At 32.8% G+C, this 18768-nt stretch overlaps 1 protein-coding gene across 1 annotated transcript in view; it reads right to left on the bottom strand.

The window, feature by feature from the left end:
• The window catches only part of LOC143069304 (26S proteasome non-ATPase regulatory subunit 8-like), a 68376-nt gene extending 54866 nt beyond the window's left edge, over positions 1-13510 (bottom strand). Inside the window, exon 1 of the mRNA XM_076243873.1 lies at positions 13352-13510. Coding sequence (XP_076099988.1) covers positions 13352-13504 — 153 coding nt within the window. The 5' untranslated portion in view covers positions 13505-13510. The remainder of the gene's footprint in view (positions 1-13351) is intronic.
• Positions 13511-18768: the final 5258 nt, after the last annotated feature.

Raw genomic sequence — 18768 nt, 5'->3', positions numbered from 1 at the left:
AACGCAAATGGAGGATATTAAAGGAGTATTAAACCAGATGCTCCGGCAGGGCGCACCTTTATACGACCCCAGAGGTTGAACCCTGAACGGTTGGGGCAAGTATGGACACAACCTTCAAGCTGGATTCAGCTCTAAATTTGGATTGTGATTAAATAGTTGACACAGCATAGGTTTCTGACACAGAATGAATGTGGTCTAATGAACTTAAAATATTTTTTTTGCCTTTGAGCAATTCACTATGCTGTTGAATATTAATCCTCTCAAAAAAATGTTTGAAGAAATTTTCTTATTATTTATGAAATCTGAAATGAGAAAAATTTAACCCCCTACCCCCATTTGTTTTCACATCCCCCTTTCCCTTTTTCCAAAACTGATCTCAATTCAAATTTCTAATGGAGTTTGCAACAATAACTACTCATTTAAATACATCATAAAATATTAAAATGTAAAATAAAGTGCTTGTTATCACTGAATGGTAAATATTGTTTTAATTTATCAGTTGGTAGAAAAAGTGAATATACATTGTATATTGTATAAAACAATGATTTAAGTTGATTCAACTACTATTCTGGACAAAGAAAGATAACTCCAATTGAAATATTAATTGTATATATTGTATAAAACAAAGATTTAAGTTGATTCAACTACTATTCTGGACAAAGAAAGATAACTCCAATTGAAATTGCAATTAGATATTTCTTGCTATTGTGCAATACTGATTAATTGAAAATATTTGCTATTGCACAATACTGTGCAATTGAAGATTTCTTGCTATTGTGCAATATTGTGCAATTGAAAATTTCTTGTTATTGCACAATACTGCATGTGCAATTGAAAATTTCTTGCTATTGGTGCAAATCTTTATAATCAAAAATCTAAGTACATGTTTAGATTCAGCATATCAAAAAAGGCCAAGAATTCAATTTTTGTTAAATCAAACTTAGTTTAATTTTGGACCCTTTGGACTTTAATGTAGACCAATTTGAAAACAGGACCAAAAATTAAGAATCTACATACACAGTTAGATTTGGCATATTAAAGAACCCCAATTATTCAATTTTTGATGAAATCAAACAAAGTTCAATTTTGGACCATTTGGGCCCCTTATTCCTAAACTGTTGGGACCAAAACTCCCAAAATCAAACCCAACCTTCCTTTTATGGTCATAAACCTTGTGTTTAAATTTCACAGATTTCTATTTCCTTATACTAAAGTTATGGTGCGAAAACCAAGAATAATGCTTATTTGGGCCCCTTTTTGGCCCCTTATTCCTAAACTGTTGGGACCTCAACTCCCAAAAATCAATCCCAACCTTCCTTTTGTGGTCATAACCCTTGTGTTTAAATTTCATTGATTTCTATTTACTTATACTAAAGTTATTGCGCGAAAACCAAGAAAAATGCTTATTTGGGCCCTTTTTTTGGCCCCGAATTCCTAAACTGTTGGGACCAAAACTCCCAAAATCAATCCCAACCTTCCTTTTGTGGTCATAAACCTTGTGTTAAAATTTCATAGATTTCTATTCACTTTTACTAGTCTAAAGTTAGAGTGTGAAAACTAAAAATTTTAATTTTTGCGGTCGTATAAAAATGATGTATCATTGCAATCTAATTTTTTGCTTGAGTACAAATTTTTATAAAAATTTTGTTGTTCCATCAGAATTTTTGATTGCTCTGAAATATGCTGACCTTTATCATCAATAAGTTCTGTTATGGTTTTCTTAATAAAATTTTTCTTTTTTAATTTACAACCAGATGCTCCGCAGGGCGTAGCTTTATACGACCGCAGAGGTTGAACCCTGAACGGTTGGGGCAAGTATGGACACAACATTCAAGCTGGATTCAGCTCTAAATTTGGATTGTGATTAAATAGTTAACACAGCATAGGTTTCTGACACAGAATGAATGTGTTCTAATGAACTTAAAATTTTTGTTTTCTCTTAGAGCAATTCACTATGCTGTTGAATATTAATCCTCTCAAAAAAATGTTAGAAGAAATTTTCTTTTTTATTTATGAAATTTCAAATGAGAAAAATTGAACCCAATTTTTTTAATCACATCCCCCTTTCCCTTATTCCAAAACTAATCTCAATTAAAATTTCTAATGGAGTTTGCAACAATAACTACTCATTTAAATACATCATAAAATATTAAGATGTAAAAAAACTGCTTGTTATCACTGAATGGTAAAGATTATTTTAATTTATCAGTTGGTAGTAAAAAGTGAATATACATTGTATATTGTATATAACAAAGATTTAAGTTGATTCTGGACAAAGAAAGATAACTCCAATTAAAAAAAAATCTTGCTATTGCACAATATTTTGCAATTAGATATTTCTTGCTTACTATTCTGGACAAAGAAAGATAACTCTAATTAAAAAAAAATTTGCTATTTCACAATATTGTGCAATTAGATATTTCTTGCCATTGTGCAATACTGTGCAATTGAAAAGACTTGCTATTGCACAATACTTAATATAATAATTTTAGATCCTGATTTGGACCAACTTGAAAACTGGGCCCATAATAAAAAATCTAAGAACATTTTTGGATTCAGCATATCAAAGAACCCCAAGATTTCAATTTTTGTTAAAATCAGACTAAGTTTAATTTTGGACCCTTTGGACTTTAGTGTAGACCAATTTGAAAACAGGACCAAAAATGAAGAATCTACATACACAGTTAGATTTGGTATATCAAAGAACCCCATTTATTCAATTTTTGATGAAATCAAACAAAGTTTAATTTTGGACCCCGATTTGGACCAACTTGAAAACTGGGCCAATAATCAAGAATCTAAGTACATTTTTAGATTCAGCATATCAAAGAATCTAACTGATTCATTTTTTTGTCAAAATCAAACTTAGTTTAATTTTGGACCCTTTGGACCTTAATGTAGACCAATTTGAAAACGGGACCAAAAGTTAAGAATCTACATACACAGTCATGACAGTTAGATTCGGCATATCAAAGAACCCCAATTATTCAATTTTGATGAAATCAAACAAAGTTTAATTTTGGACCCTTTGGGCCCCTTATCATGTTGGGACCAAAACTCCCAAAATCAATACCAACCTTCCTTTTATGGTCATAAACCTTGTGTTTAAATTTCATAGATTTCTATTTACTTATACTAACGTTATGGTGCGAAAACCAAGAAAAATGCTTATTTGGGTCCCTTTTTGGCCCCTAATTCCTAAACTGTTGGGACCTAAACTCCCAAAATCAATACCAACCTTCCTTTTGTAGTCATTAACATTGTGTTTAAATTTCATTGATTTCTATTTACTTAAACTAAAGTTATTGTGCGAAAACCAAGAATAATGCTTATTTGGGCCCTTTTTTGGCCCCTAATTCCTAAACTGTTGAAACCAAAACTCCCAAAATCAATCCCAACCGTTCTTTTGTGGTCATAAACCTTGTGTCAAAATTTCATAGATTTCTATTAACTTAAACTAAAGTTATAGTGCGAAAACCAAGAAAATGCTTATTTGGGCCCTTTTTGGCCCCTAATTCCTAAAATGTTGGGACCAAAACTCCCAAAATCAATACCAACCTTCCTTTTGTGGTCATAAACCTTGTGTTAAAATTTCATAGATTTCCATTCACTTTTACTAAAGTTAGAGTGCGAAAACTAAAAGTATTCGGACGACGACGACGACGACGCCAACGTGATAGCAATATACGACGAAAAATTTTTCAAATTTTGCGGTCGTATAAAAATAATTTGTACCCTTTTTTTTTCTACAATTTTCTAGTTCAAGTTTTTTTTCAAATAAAGATTTTTGAACCTCATCATTTGGAGAATGATTCATAATACTTTCAAAATATAAAATATCATTTTCAAGTTTGAGAGTGACATTTTTTTCCTCTCTGGATTTATTAATGCTGTAATTTATGGACAAGGATCTAATCTTCATTTTTAATATTTCAAAAAATGTTTGATCATTACATGACAACTCAACAGAAAGAAGATTTTCAATATCACCTGACAGATGGTATTCCAAAATAGTATTCTTAATGCATGATTTAACCCTTTTTATATAATCTGCATCTCTAAGTAACTGAGAGTTAAATTTCCAATAACTTTTGCCCCGTTTCTCTAAACAAGCTGAGAAGGTGAAAAGAATTGCCGAATGGTCTGTTCTATAACCAGGAATGATAATGGTATTCTTCATAAGTGAAAAAAGGTCTTCTGAAATTAAAAAATTATCAAGGCGACTTTGTTTTATTGGTGAGGACTGACGCCAGGTATATTTCCTATCTTCTGGATAGCATGTACGCCAAGGATCAAGTAGTTCAAAAACATCAATGATTTCAATCAATCAATTTTTTTTACGGGAGTTAGGTTTGATATTATATGTATCCATAAATTTATCTAATACAACATTCCAGTCACCACATAATAAAACACTGGTGTTTTTAAAGATTAAAATATTCTGCATTATTGTGTCAAAGAATGAAGGTTCATCTGTATTATAACCATACAAACATGCAAAACTTAATCTTTGTGAAAAAATTGTTATACATGTATATCTAAAATAATGTAACGACCAATATCATCAATAATAGAATTATGCACAACAAAATCCAGACCCTTTTTAAACATAACAGAGACATCTGCACTTTTACTGTCTTTATGACTTATTTCCCCATTCATCCTCCCAGTATTTTTCAACATTGAACATGAACATTACTGCTGTTTACAGTTTATCTCTATCTATAATAATATTCAAGATAATAACCAAAGACAGCAAAATTTCCTTAAAATTACCAATTCAGGGGCAGCAACCTAACATTGGCTTGTCAGATTCATCTGAAAATTTCAAGGCAAATACTCCGTGTTAGATTTGCTCTAAATGCTTTGGTTTTTGAGTTATAAGCCAAAAACTGCATTTTACCCCTATGTTCTATTTTTAGCCATGGCGGCCATCTTGGTTGGTTGGCCGGGTCACGTCACACATTTTTTAAACTAGATACCCCAATGATGATTGTGGCCAAGTTTGGTTAAATTTGGCCCAGTAGTTTCAGAGGAGAAGATTTTTGTAAAAGTTAATGACGACAGACGAGGACACCGGATGCAAGTGATGGGAAAAGCTCACTTGACCCTTTTGGCCAGGTGAGCTAAAAATTTATAACAATTACTCATGAAACATACTAAAATGGTATGAAATAATTAACTTCGAAATATAATGATTATTGTTTTTAAACATTTTTCTTTGTAAGGATTTATTAAGATTTAATTATTATGTTTCCTTTTACAAATGATTATTTAAAAGTACCAAAGCAGAGTATCTTGTCATATAAAATACTTATTTCTTAATTGCAACTCTGAAAATATTCTGATTTCAATCATTGTTAGTTTCTTCAGAAACATAAATACAGTATATATATTTTGTAGTATATATTTCTTGGATTCCAATTGAATTAATTAAATTAATTAAATTAAATACTTTTGATCAGAATATTATATTTCTGTTTTCCGATCTAATATTAATATTTTAACCAGAATGTTCTCACCCAAAAATACACAATATCACGTAGTTAAATCTTCAAACATAATTAGTTTACATGTCATGGAGACAACAGACAATACCACGTTATAATTGACCCAGATACACACAGTTTACAGTGGTCGTTTTAAAACAAATATAATTGCGTCGTCAAGGGCCATCAAGGTACCATATCAAAGACGTAGATAACAACATGTAAAGAACCTGTATAAATAACCGAAAACTTTTGAGACGTTCCGAGAACTTTATTCTGACTTCCGGCCGAGAGATATTGAGTGGCCCATAGACACATTAAAAACTCGCCAATATATAAGCATGAATCCCTCAGGGGTTCATGCAAAAAGAATCCATTCGCGGGCAACTACCGACTTATTATACTGTATGATCGAACACAAACATAGCCAGAATATGACACAAAAGAAATAAGACGCAAACTAAATTACAAGAAATTACAAGATCAATTAATGATGTATAAAAAATAATTCCGAACGTAAATTGGTTAACACAAACAAAAGGAATACAACGATATAAATCTATGCTACACCAAAAATTCAACTTCACAATGGTCAACCAATTCTTAGTCTGGGGTTACTGTATAACTATATATATAAGGTGGAACAAAATGTATAACAAAACTTTTTAAAATAATACAGAAATTATGACTGTCGGTGTAATTGTAATTATTTCAGAAAAAAACATGTCAAACATGCAAATATTATCTAAAAAAAATTAGTTTTAGTCATGTGATGTTACATAAATAGGACGGGTGTGTTCGATGCGTAAATTAATAAACAAAACCCCGTCATATAACATCCAACTTTGAAATTGCGTCCAAATGTCAAATTTAGGTCTGCCACTTTGGGAATGGTCTTAAACGATTGACAATTTATTTCTTAATTTTTGTAATTTTTCCCAGATTTTTTCTATGGCGGGCAAAAAAAAGTAGCAGTTTATTAGGAGACCCCCTAAATGACGTAACAGCTTGACTTATGGTCGATTTAAAAACGATTGTTTGCAAATTGCATTGTTAACAATTGTACAATATGAAAATAAAACGTGAATGCAAATATTTATAATGACTACGGAAAGTACCTTTTGTGACATCTTGACAACTGTATACAAAGTTCATTTCACTTTTCTACCTTCTAAACACAAGAGGTCCAATTCTTTTGTTCTATTTAAACCGCATATCGGACTGCTAACAACTGTTGGGTTCAATTTGTTAACTGGGGTCAGCCCTACACGCAGACTACAGCTGGATACCTATACCAGCATCTCTGAGTCTTAAGGGACAAGAAAAAGGTCAAAATATCATCAAAATTGACGCTTTTGGCACCTGATGACCAATTTTTGGGCAAATTCCCGCCCACCCTTCCCTGATCGTCACCCCGACTTGTGAATTGTGATCATCCCTTACCTTACATTTAACGGAATCAATATGCTTCAGCAGCAGGGTTAAGCTCATGGCATATAATTTGTATATTTTTGCAAATAAACAAAAATTATACATTTTCAGAAAACAATTCACCATGGTAAGTGTTAAGACATTGTTTCATCACATTTACAAAAGCTTACTGAATTCCACCTTATGTGCAAGTACATGTATATCCTATTCAAAAACCTTGTGACTTGTCAGTTCTTGTCTGTCATTATCTCTTTTTAAAGGCATGAGTGGGTTAGGGGTTTAGAGGTTGACAGTTTGAAAAGAAAGTTGTGTATCGATGAAACCTGCTTTTTTTTAAATGCATTGTTTCAATATACTGGTCATGCTGGTCATCTATACTACTAAACGAGAAGACCTCATTTTGTGTGTCGCTTCTCTTCCTTCCACAATAAATTAATCATCATGACTCTGTGTTCTTTAGGTAACATGCATAGTCGCATTTGTCATCCATTCTTATGATTATTCACATTGAGTTATTTTTGTAGAAAAACGACAATAAGGAGTCCGGATATTGATTCCGTCATTAGACTGAATTTTAGTCATAGATAAGACTTCTGGTTTGAAACATGCACAAGTACAACCAATCGTATGATAGATAACAAAATGAAAAATAAATAAGCCAATCAGAGCATTCTCCATATCATGGCATGGTGTTTAGATCGCAAGAACCACAACTATTATACCTATACTTAAAGAGGACAATTATTTTTCGCGTTGTAAACTACGATTATACTACTTTTATATATAGAGACTCTCTGTATTCTGTCTTCTGTTTTCTTTGAAATGTTTATGTTGAAACAAGAATGTGTCCATAGTACATAGATGCCACATCGGCACTATATTTACTAAGTTTCGAGTTGATTGGACTTCAACTTCATCAAAAACTACCTCGAACAAAAACTTTAACCTGAAGCGGGACAGACGGACGAACGAACGCACGCACAGACTAAAAAAGATAATGCCCATAAAAGGGGCATAAAAACTTATTGTTGAAAGTGAAAGTAGTGATTTGGCAAAAATGAATGTAGGGTAGAGATTAGAGGCAGGCAGGACCTTTTTCGGGACGTCGGCATTGGGTGTTTTAAGTTTGGTATTTGGAGATTGCAATTGATCCTTACGGGATAAAGGAATATATTTTTCAATTTTCAGGATTTCGGGATATGAATTTCTTTAAATTCTGCATCTCGGGATTTCGTGTTTTTAAGCCCGGGATTTTGGGATCAGGATCCCTCCGACCACCCCTCAACTTAGCCTAAGTAGGTCTTAATCATTTATACAAGATTCATATCCTACCATTTGCATGTTAATAAGGTTTTCAAAAGAAAAAGCGCTGATTGATTGTCCTTGAAGCATATTTTATTAGACCAATAATGGTCTATAGATAAGGAGTTACATTTATTTCATGTTTGAAGCGGTGCAAATTTTTGATTTGATTTGACTTTAACCAAAAGATGCATTGTAGCAAAGGAGAAGAATAATTGTTGTCTGAGTCCAGAAACACGAAAATAATTGAATTTAATGGAAAGGAAACAAATATTGGACTTTGGAAAAAGGGAGAGGGCTTTTGATACCTTTTATGAAATTCTCCATAAATAATATTTTTTACAAAAAAATCATCCTGTAGACAACAGTTCACAAGCTGTATATGCCCGCAATTTCGTGGGTGTGTTCTAGTGCTGATTAAAGTAGATTAACTTTGTTAAAAATATATATATTATTTTGATATAAAGAAACAACTGGGATTAATTCTTTGGGTACCATGAACAATGAATTTCATAAACAAATTAGATATTTAGAATTGTATATAATATACACTATACAGGTTGCACTATAATAAAACCATCCATTTAGTTGGGTAGATAGGGTAACTGGAACCGCACATATATAATTATTTTTATTTGGCCCAAGAGGAAAAAAATAATACTGTAACTATAAATGAATAAAGAAAACATAACTGGAACAACTGTTATCATGGTTATAGCTTAATTGTATACTCAGTTATGAATTGAACAATACAAAGTGAAACATATATAACATAAAGGAAATAGAGCATCACCGCTACACGACAAATGATATTGAAATTTTTTTTACACCACATGTGATACTATCTAAAATTTCTGGGGAGAACACTGTCGCTCATGAACTTTATCTATAAAGTGTGACTGTCTGTATCATATGCCATTTTTGTTTTTTTTTGTTTAGATAGTTTAAAAATTTGTATTATAGTAATTAAGATTATAAAACAACGTTAACTGTTGTACCTCAAGTTTTTACATTTTTACCTATCATGTTTGTTTTGCTAATAAATTATTGTTAATATAATGGCATTATATGATACTGTCATACAAGTGAGAGGCTTAGCTAGCTATAAATTATTAAACCCGGTTTAATCTACCATTTTCTACATACAATGTAATCAAGGAAACCTGTGTACCAAGTCAAGAATATGAGTTGTTATCAATTCGTTTGATGTCTTTTAGATTTTTATCTAGCCTTTGTTGAATGGACTGTCCGTTTTCAATTTCAATTTTTACTACCGGGGTAGGTACTTTTTTTTCTGTTATAAGTAATATTCCATTCCTGATTCCAACCCATATTTCATCTGAAATATGCTACTAGATTTTCTTCCTCTAGTTCACTATATGCATGACTATATATAGAAATACAGAATGGGTAGTCTGATCAATATATTTGCTTTCGAGACGCGACGGCCATACTTCCATGACGGTCCAAGGATGTGTCGGCCATACCGTCATATCGTCCATGGGACATATCGGCCACACATTGTGAGACGTATCGTCCACACTTTTAATTTTTTTTTATTGAGTTTATTACATAAAAATATAATACAAAAAATAAGTATTTGTTCATAATAATAATATAAATATGATTGTGTAGTACTTTTTTTCTGTACAGAAGATTTGATATAAAGGCATCATATTTTATATGAATTTTAAACTAGGAATGTTGACTGTCGCTGTCAATGACGATATATAAATACGAGCACATGTTGCAGATCTTTTTATCATATCTGTAAAAAATATATATTATTCTAAACTATACTGAGCAATCTTCTCAATCTCAGTCTTGGTGACTCTCTAAGGAAGGCAATTCATCATTCAAGTTCGAGTTATATTTGTCATGATCATCAGACACATTGTTTAATAATTCTGATTTTTTTTTCTTCCTTATAGTTTAGAGTCATTCTATTTGCTGAACATCTTTCCAAGACAGAGACTACTGCAGAATTTTCCAATAACATAACAAATTACCCGTAAAATCTGACAGGAATGTGCACCCGATTGGCTAATTACATGATAAAAGATGGCCAGTTTCATTTTTTTTCATGTTCTTTTTGCTTTGTTCATTGTGTTGAATACTATTTGTTGACAATTTAAATGTTCTCATTTTTGTGCATTTGTTGATGGATAATTGTATTATGGTCAATCATACCAACATACTCTAGTATAAGAACAAAAAGATGATATTTTTTTTTAATATATTTTATTTATTCATTCAGTCATACAGATAAACAAATATACACCAAACATATAAACCTTCTTCATACATACAACATACACAAACCATTCATATATATACATTTCGTTCATACATGTAGGACATTCATCTTATATACATTTTTTAAATTAACAATCTCATACGTTTTCTCTCATATGCTCTTGTCACTCATTCATTTATTCCACTGCATACACATGTCTCCCAATATTCAAACATTTATATTCACACTCACACATATAACCTATATCATAAATCACTAAAATACATAAACATGCAGTTATAAAAGTCACAACTGAAACAAAAGCACTAAAACATACCAAAATGCAATATATTACGATCATGAACTCATTAAAGTTACTATTTTAACAAAGCACTAGTATACACATAATAAGCACAATCAATATGTTCATCAAGTCACTACAATTAACACTTAATCAGACTTGTAGGCGGAATCTTTAGAGTCGGACTCTGGGAGGGTCTCTGGTTGAGGAACAGGTGGTGCATACAGATGGCATACGGAACGGAGAAAGTCGGATGTTCTGATACTGTCTTCCTCCTACTGGTCCCACAGTGAAGTTAGACGGCCTTGAAGCTGCTTGTATGTGTCTCGTTGATATCGGCTGAGCTGCTGTTCACTCACAAGCTGCTGTGTGATGGACACGGTCTTGGCTTCCTGTTGTAAGGCTGGCACAATGTTGTAGAAATGGAGGTGGTTGTGGGCAGCCTTGCCATTGAAACGCCTATGCCACCCTAAAATAAACACAATAATTACTAAAAATTTGAATAAAAACGAAACAATTTTAATGTGTCTAGTGACATTTATAAAAACTCAAATATGATGATAGTTTAACTTTACCATCCTAAAATAAATAAACACAATAAATAAACACAATTGTTTGATAATTGGCAATCACATAAACTAATTAAAGGATTAACACCTCCATAATTTGTTTACTTTGCATTAAACAGAGACACGCGCCCAATGATTGGATTAATATGATTTATGATCGGTCTTTTATAGGTAATCATACATTGTCATTAGTAACGGTTTGAGAACTTTGGCATAACAGCACTTATTCGGACTAATAGTCAACCACAAAAAATGAAACATTAACGTTGAATACAATTTTTCTTCTAATACAAAATAATAAAGAAACGATAAGAAATTAAACAATTCTGTCGAACACACAACATTTAAAGAAATAATACAATAACGTATATGTACCTCAACCTCCATATCTTGTGGTATGCGGATACATTCTACACAGTGGAAAATGATGTCGACTTCTTCATTGACCATCAGGCGGTAATCAGTAATTGGTATACCTGAAATTTCTGGTTACTTTTATAAAGCAAGGTCGTTACATCAAAAAGACTGCTCAAACAGCTTGTATTTTTACAAGAATTTCACTACCAAATGTATGTTTTCACTCCGCTTGAACTCAGCTTGGGAGTTGTGTTTTTATAGTGATCTTGAATTGTATTTCCTTTACAATTTCTTGACAAAAGCATAATTAATACTTGTGTTCATCAAAGAGGTAATACATGTAATAAGCAATCAACAATCTTCTTAAATTTCCAACTTAATCATTACTTGATTAAAGCTGATTACCTTGTTTTATATTTCAAAACTTAACTCATTGTATTAATTATGACAGAAATTAGTCTCCCATTCGGATATAGTCATTAATATTTGTACAATTCGTTCTATTTGCTATACGCAAGATATCAAACAATCATTTAGAAAACAATATGATATTTTAATATTTTATTAGATTAAACACATTCATTTACGTAAATATATAATGAGTAAACAAATAATATAACAAAAATTAAGATGAAAAATAATGTAAAAACAGTATAGTTTATTTAAAAGTTATAACAACCATCTATAAGTATCAAAATAATTCATCTATAACATTTAAAAAAAAAAAAAAAAAACCATGGACGATACGTCTTTACAAAGTGTGGCCGTTTTTGTACTATGGCCGTTTCATCTTTTCGGGGTATGGCCGTTTCATCCTATGGCCGTCATGGTAGTATGGCCGTTACGTCTTGCATCGATATATTTTCACATAATACATGTACTTGTAAATACTTCCAATAACAATATTTTGGACTGCTGTTTTCTCATTTAGCCGTTGATCTATGAAAAAACGCTAAGTATTTCATTTTCCAATTAAGAAACATGTTAAAAAACACAAAATACTGAAAAAATAATACATAATTATTACAGAACTGACAAAGAAATATTGACCAGAAACATTGTCTGCCATCTTTGGATACTACATTTACGGAGATCACATTTACCCCAGTGGCAATGAAATCATATAACAACATCACATGCTTCCAACAAAAATATTGGACGAAAATATAGAAATCGCAAGAGTAATCAAAAGATAATTTGGATATGAGTAGGCACATTTTCCTGCAAAAACAATTGCAGAGTTACCGGTCCTTGTACCATTCACAGGCACTAGACGTTCTGTCAATAGTATAAAAATATTGGCAATTGGAAGAAAATAGTGTCCATATATATAATATAGATTTTGACATTGGAAGCCTTCTCTATATTATATATATGGACACTATTTTCTTCCAATTGCCAATATTTTTATACTATTGACAGAACGTCTAGTGCCTGTGTACCATTATATAGATGTAAGTACAATGTGATTTACAGGAATTCTCAAATGAATGCGGTGTAACCACCTTAATTTCCATGTTTATACGGAATCGAAGAAATATCAACCAAAATTGTAAATTATTGAGAGGGGGGGGGGGTGTTATGACTATACAGTTTTGAAAATACAAAAACAATAGAAATAGAAATTGTTTGATCCATGCTGATCCGTTTGTCAAATTAACAGTACCTTCAACTTGATCAGCAACTCTCCGCATCTATCTAAATTTTGTGGTTTTTTGTCCCATTCACGTTTCAATGTTTGATATAAAACCACTATATCTTTCAAAGACGACATGTTTTTCCGCTTTCTAAAATTCAACCCAAGAGTCAGGTAAAACATGTATTCAAGTTCCGAACCCGAGCCGGTATTTATCGAAATATTAGAAGATCTGCTGGACATCTATAATACTAAAACAAGTTGCTTGCTTTAAAAAAAGAAATGCAATCGTAAACCCAAATGCTTGTTTGGTATTAAATATTAGATAATTGTTTACTTAAGATGTATTGTTTTATATAATTATTGTGGTATAAGAATTAAAAACTGACATTGATTGTTTACTTAATGAAATTACAATTCAATGTGGGTTGATATATTTTCGCTATAAAGCTGTGATCACACATTCACGATTTTTACTGCCGTCCTTGACAGGACCATTCCCAATTAAAATTTGTCAAAAGTCTGATCAAGATCCTGTGAATCGTGGAAGGAAATTCAAACTTTGTCCAAACGACAACAATCAGATATTGTTCAGGAAGCGTCGATATTCAACCGTTTCCAAGAGAATTTTTTCACGATAATCCCGTTCTCAGTCCGCTTCTAATCCGATTTGTATCTTTCGCAAAGTAAAATTCGACCGAATTGGTCACAACTGCATCCCGATTCTACCGAATGTAATCCGACAGAGATCAGACAGTGACCAGACAGTGAACCGACGCTGACAGAAGTTATCCGTTCGAAAACTGTCGACATACTCGGGATGATCAGGTACTGTCGGAACGGAATTCTATCACGATCCTCTCTATCTCATTGCAAACGTCTTTGTCGACTAGATCTGGATGCAATCTGGTCTCAGTCGTATTGTATTCTGTAATTGTCGGGACTCTGAGGTGGGTATCATTGGCGAATTTCGTATTAATAACAGGACTGTTCCGGAACGATTTCGGCAAAGACGGTTTGAAATCGACTAGATCTGGATGCAATCTGGATTCAATCGGCAGAAAAACATCAATGAAAAATTTCTCCAGATCATTCCCGTTCCACAGGACACCGTCCAGAAAACACAGAACAATGTTAGAATTTTTATCCGATACAGCAGAATCTGCCACGACATAGTCACGCTTGTCATCCGGCTAGACAAAGTCGGCTGAGTTTCCCCGAATGTTACGGGACGCACCTAAATGTCGGGGTGCTTCGCCGAACTATCAAGACCATTCCCGACCCGTAGCCTATCTGTTACGAATTTAAACGACTGAGTTCAGACAATGATAGGACATTCCAGATAATTGAGGATAGTAATCCGACTTTTTCACTTTTCGTGTCTTATTGCTGTCTGATCTCAAACGGGAGCAATAATCGGCAATGTGTGATCCCCGCATTAAGGAATCATTGCCCACGACCAAGGAATATTTGTTTCTTCTCTCTCCCGAAAGACAATATGCTGAGTCAACCACTGGATGTTCCATTTTAAGGTGCTGGTTTTTTTATAAGAGTTATTTTTTTAGGCTAAAGTTCAATTACAAATGTGAAGAAATGTAATTAATTGATGATAACTTGTGTTCAAGAAATGCAGTACGTGAACCTGTAAATAGCTGTGGTGTTTTTTTTTTTTTTATAAAATTTGATATGTTCATGGTTATTTGAACAATGGCTTGATATTGATCATTATTAATATCTTTACACCTGCTCTATAAGATTTTTGTGATGCTTAGGGTAGTAAGCATTGGCAATTTTAAGTTGCGTGCTTTCTGCTCTTAAAAGTTTTAGATGGCAAAACGCTTTTGTTAAAAACAAAAACTTATTATTAAAATTTTATCTCGCTTTGAAGATATTTTCTGAATGTTCCAAGTAAGAAGCATGTTGTTTGGTGGTTGTCTTTTTTTTGGTGCAGTTCATATTTGCTTTTTGTTTCTGGTTTGAATACTTCCTTGCACGCAATTGCAAGCTGCTAATATTTACCTTTAATACATATATCCGTAATAATTATTTTAATTAGAGTCAAACGTTGAAACCTGGTTACCAGCTGTGTTAATTCATGAGATAAGATTTCATGTAAACAAGCAATGACATAACAAATTAAATGTGTCGCTTTAATAACGATTGATAACCTTAAAATTAATCACGAATGCAATGTGTGTATATGTCTCTGGCAGTGGCGGATCCATGGGGAGGGTTCCGGGGGTTGGAACCCCTTTTGTTTGGCCGATCAATGCATTTGAATGGGGATATACATAGAGTTTGACCCCCCCCCAAACCACCCCATTTATCCTGGGTTGGGGGAACCCCCCTTTACTGGATTCGCCCCTGTCTGGTCTCTGGTAAACGGAAATTTCAAATAAAAAAAAGAAAATTTCAATAGATTTCTACACTATTTTTTGTCAAATTTGAATGAAAAAATCTTTATTTAAGAATGCGTTCAATATTTATCAGATGGATGGACCGATGCAAGATAGGGCGGAGCATTTTTGGGGTGTAACTATTTGGATGAACAATTTGGGTACTGTAACGTCAATACAACAACCAATGGAATGTTTTCAATGAATGGACTGGCTGTACAGCCCTTGCACGGTTGGCACTGGCTTCCGCCTTTTTGGGCATTACATAATTTAATTTTTACCACAATATGGTAATTGATATAATTTATAATGACAAAAAGAAAAATAATAAAAATAATATATATACTAGAGTAAAAAATTTAACAAATAAATCTGAGAATACTATATAGTAGTCTCAGAATAAATGAATCTAGAAATGAATAAGTTAAATAAAGAAAATAAAAAAATAAAAGAATAAATAAATATAGCTAGAGGCTCTCAAGAGCCTGTGTCGCTCACCTTGGTGCATGTTAAACAATGGACACAGATAAATTCATGACGAAATTGTGTGTTGGTGATTGTAATGTGTTTGTAGATCTTACTTTACTGTACATTCTTGTTGCTACAATTATCTCTATCTAGAGTGGGGCGCTCATATTCGCCGTGGACACAATTTCGCCGTTTTATGATTTTGAGGTGTAAAAACTGGAAGAATTGAAATGGAAGAAATATGCCGTTAAATTATATTTTTATAACAAATATGATTATTTTTGAAAATGAGACTAAATTTCTGCACTTACGGCAAAGGACCGAAAAATGGACAACGATTTTCGGCCAATTTCCTGAATGAAAAAAAAAACGATTTCAAAGAAGCATTCCTTAGTAATTCTTTGACTGATTGCCCTAAATTTCAGTTTTTTACACCTTTCAAATGTCTGCTATTCGTCTATTATGAAATTTATTTGATAAATATTGTTTAAAGCTGAAGTTATTTGTTTTTAAATAGATATGTAAAAACGGCGAATATGTGTCCTCCGTTCACAAAAAAAATAGGAAATTTCATACACCCTTTAATCCAACTTTTCAAATGATTTTACTCAAAACAAACACGTTTTCAAGCTAAGAATATTTTGCATTTGAAGTTATCTTCATATAGAAATATCTGTATACTTCAAAAACATAAAGACCTAAACATAAACTGAAGAAAACAGGGAAAGATATGGCGAAAATGATCACCCCACTCTATAATGAAGTTGGCCCAGTAATTACAGTGGAAAATATACAGAAATTTATGAAAATTGTTAAAAAAATGACTATAAAGGGCAATAACTCCTTAAGAAGTAAACTGACAATTTTGGTCATTTTGACTCATTTGTAGATCTTACTTTGCTGAACATTATTGCTGTTTACAGTTTATCTCTATCTATTATAATATTCAAGATAATAACAAAAAACTGCAAAATTTCTTTAAAATTACTAATTCTGGGGCAGCAAACCAACAACAGGTTGTCTGTTTTTTCTGAACATTTCATGACAGATAGATCTTGACCTGATAAATAATTTCCCCCCCCCCTGTCAGTTTTGCTCTAAATGCTAAAGGTTTCAGAGATATAAGCCAAAATCTACATTTCGCCCCTATGTACTATCTTTAGCCATGGTGGCCATCTTGGTTGGCAGGGTCACGCCACACATTTTTAGAACAAGATACCCAAATGATGATTGTGGCCAAGTTGGTAAAATTTGGCCCAGTAGTTTCAGATGAGAAATTTTTTAAAAGAATACTAAAATTTTAGAAAAATGGTTAAAAATTGACTATAAAGGGCAATAACTCCTTAATGGGTCAACTGACAATTTTGGTAATGTTGACTTATTTGTAGATCTTACTTTGCTGAACATTATTGCTGTTTACAGTTTATCTATATTTATAATACTATTCAAGATAATAAGCAAAAACTGCAAAATTCCTTAAAATTACTTATTCAGGGGCAACAACCCAACAACGGGTTGTCTGATTTGTCTGAAAATTTCAGGGCAGATAGATTTTGACCTAATAGATTAATTTACCAAATGTCAGATTTGCTCTAAATGCTTTGGTTTTAGAGTTATAAGCCAAAATCTACATTTTACCCCTATGTTCTATTTTTAGCCAAGGCGACCATCTTGGTTGGTTGGCAGGGTCACGCCACACATTTTTTAAACTAAACACCCAAATGATGATTGTGGCCAAGTTTGGATTAATTTGGCCCAGTAGTTTCAGAGGAGAAGATTTTTGTAAAAGATTACTAAGATTTACGAAAAATGGTTAAAAATTGACTATAAAGGACAATAACTCCTTAGGGGGTCAACTGACCATTTTGGTCATGTTGACTTATTTGTAAATCTTACTTTGCTGTACATTATTGCTGTTTACAGTTTATCTCTATCTATAATAATATTCAAGATAATAACCCAAAACAGTAAAATTTCCTTAAAATTACCAATTTAGGGGCAGCAACCCAACAACGGGTTGTCCGATTCATCTGAAAATTTCAGGGCAGATAGACCTGATAAACAATTTTACCCCTAAATGCTTTGGTTTTTGAGTTATAGGCCAAAAACTGCATTTTACCCCTATGTTCTATTTTTGGCCCAGTAGTTTCAGAGGAGAATATTTTTGTAAAAGTTAACGACGCCGGACGACGGACGCCGGACGCCGGACGCCGGACGCAATGTGATGGGAAAAGCTCACTTGGCCCTTCTGGCCAGGTGAGCTAAAAATGAAATATACAATAAAAATGATATATACGTAAAAGTAAATAATTAATAAACATGGAGCCACCAGAAGTAGGAACAGGAGGAAAGCTAGGCCAAGCAAACAACAGTGAACGACAGCAATGTTGTCCTGGTACACCAGCAGCCAATTAAAGAGCAGATAATTTTGAGAAGCCAAATTGTGTATGTATATGTTCCAGACCATATGAGTATTTGGACCGTACGCGTACGGTCCGGACCGTATACATATTATACTCGTACGGTCCGACCATACGCGTACGGTCGGACCGTATGAGTATACGCGTATGGTCTTACGAGCTG

The sequence above is a fragment of the Mytilus galloprovincialis genome, chromosome 3, assembly GCF_965363235.1.
Source record: "Mytilus galloprovincialis chromosome 3, xbMytGall1.hap1.1, whole genome shotgun sequence".
Classification (NCBI taxonomy): Eukaryota; Metazoa; Mollusca; class Bivalvia; order Mytilida; family Mytilidae; genus Mytilus; species Mytilus galloprovincialis.
The sequence above is the reverse complement of the archived record's forward strand: the minus strand, read 5'-3'. Positions and strand labels throughout refer to the sequence as shown.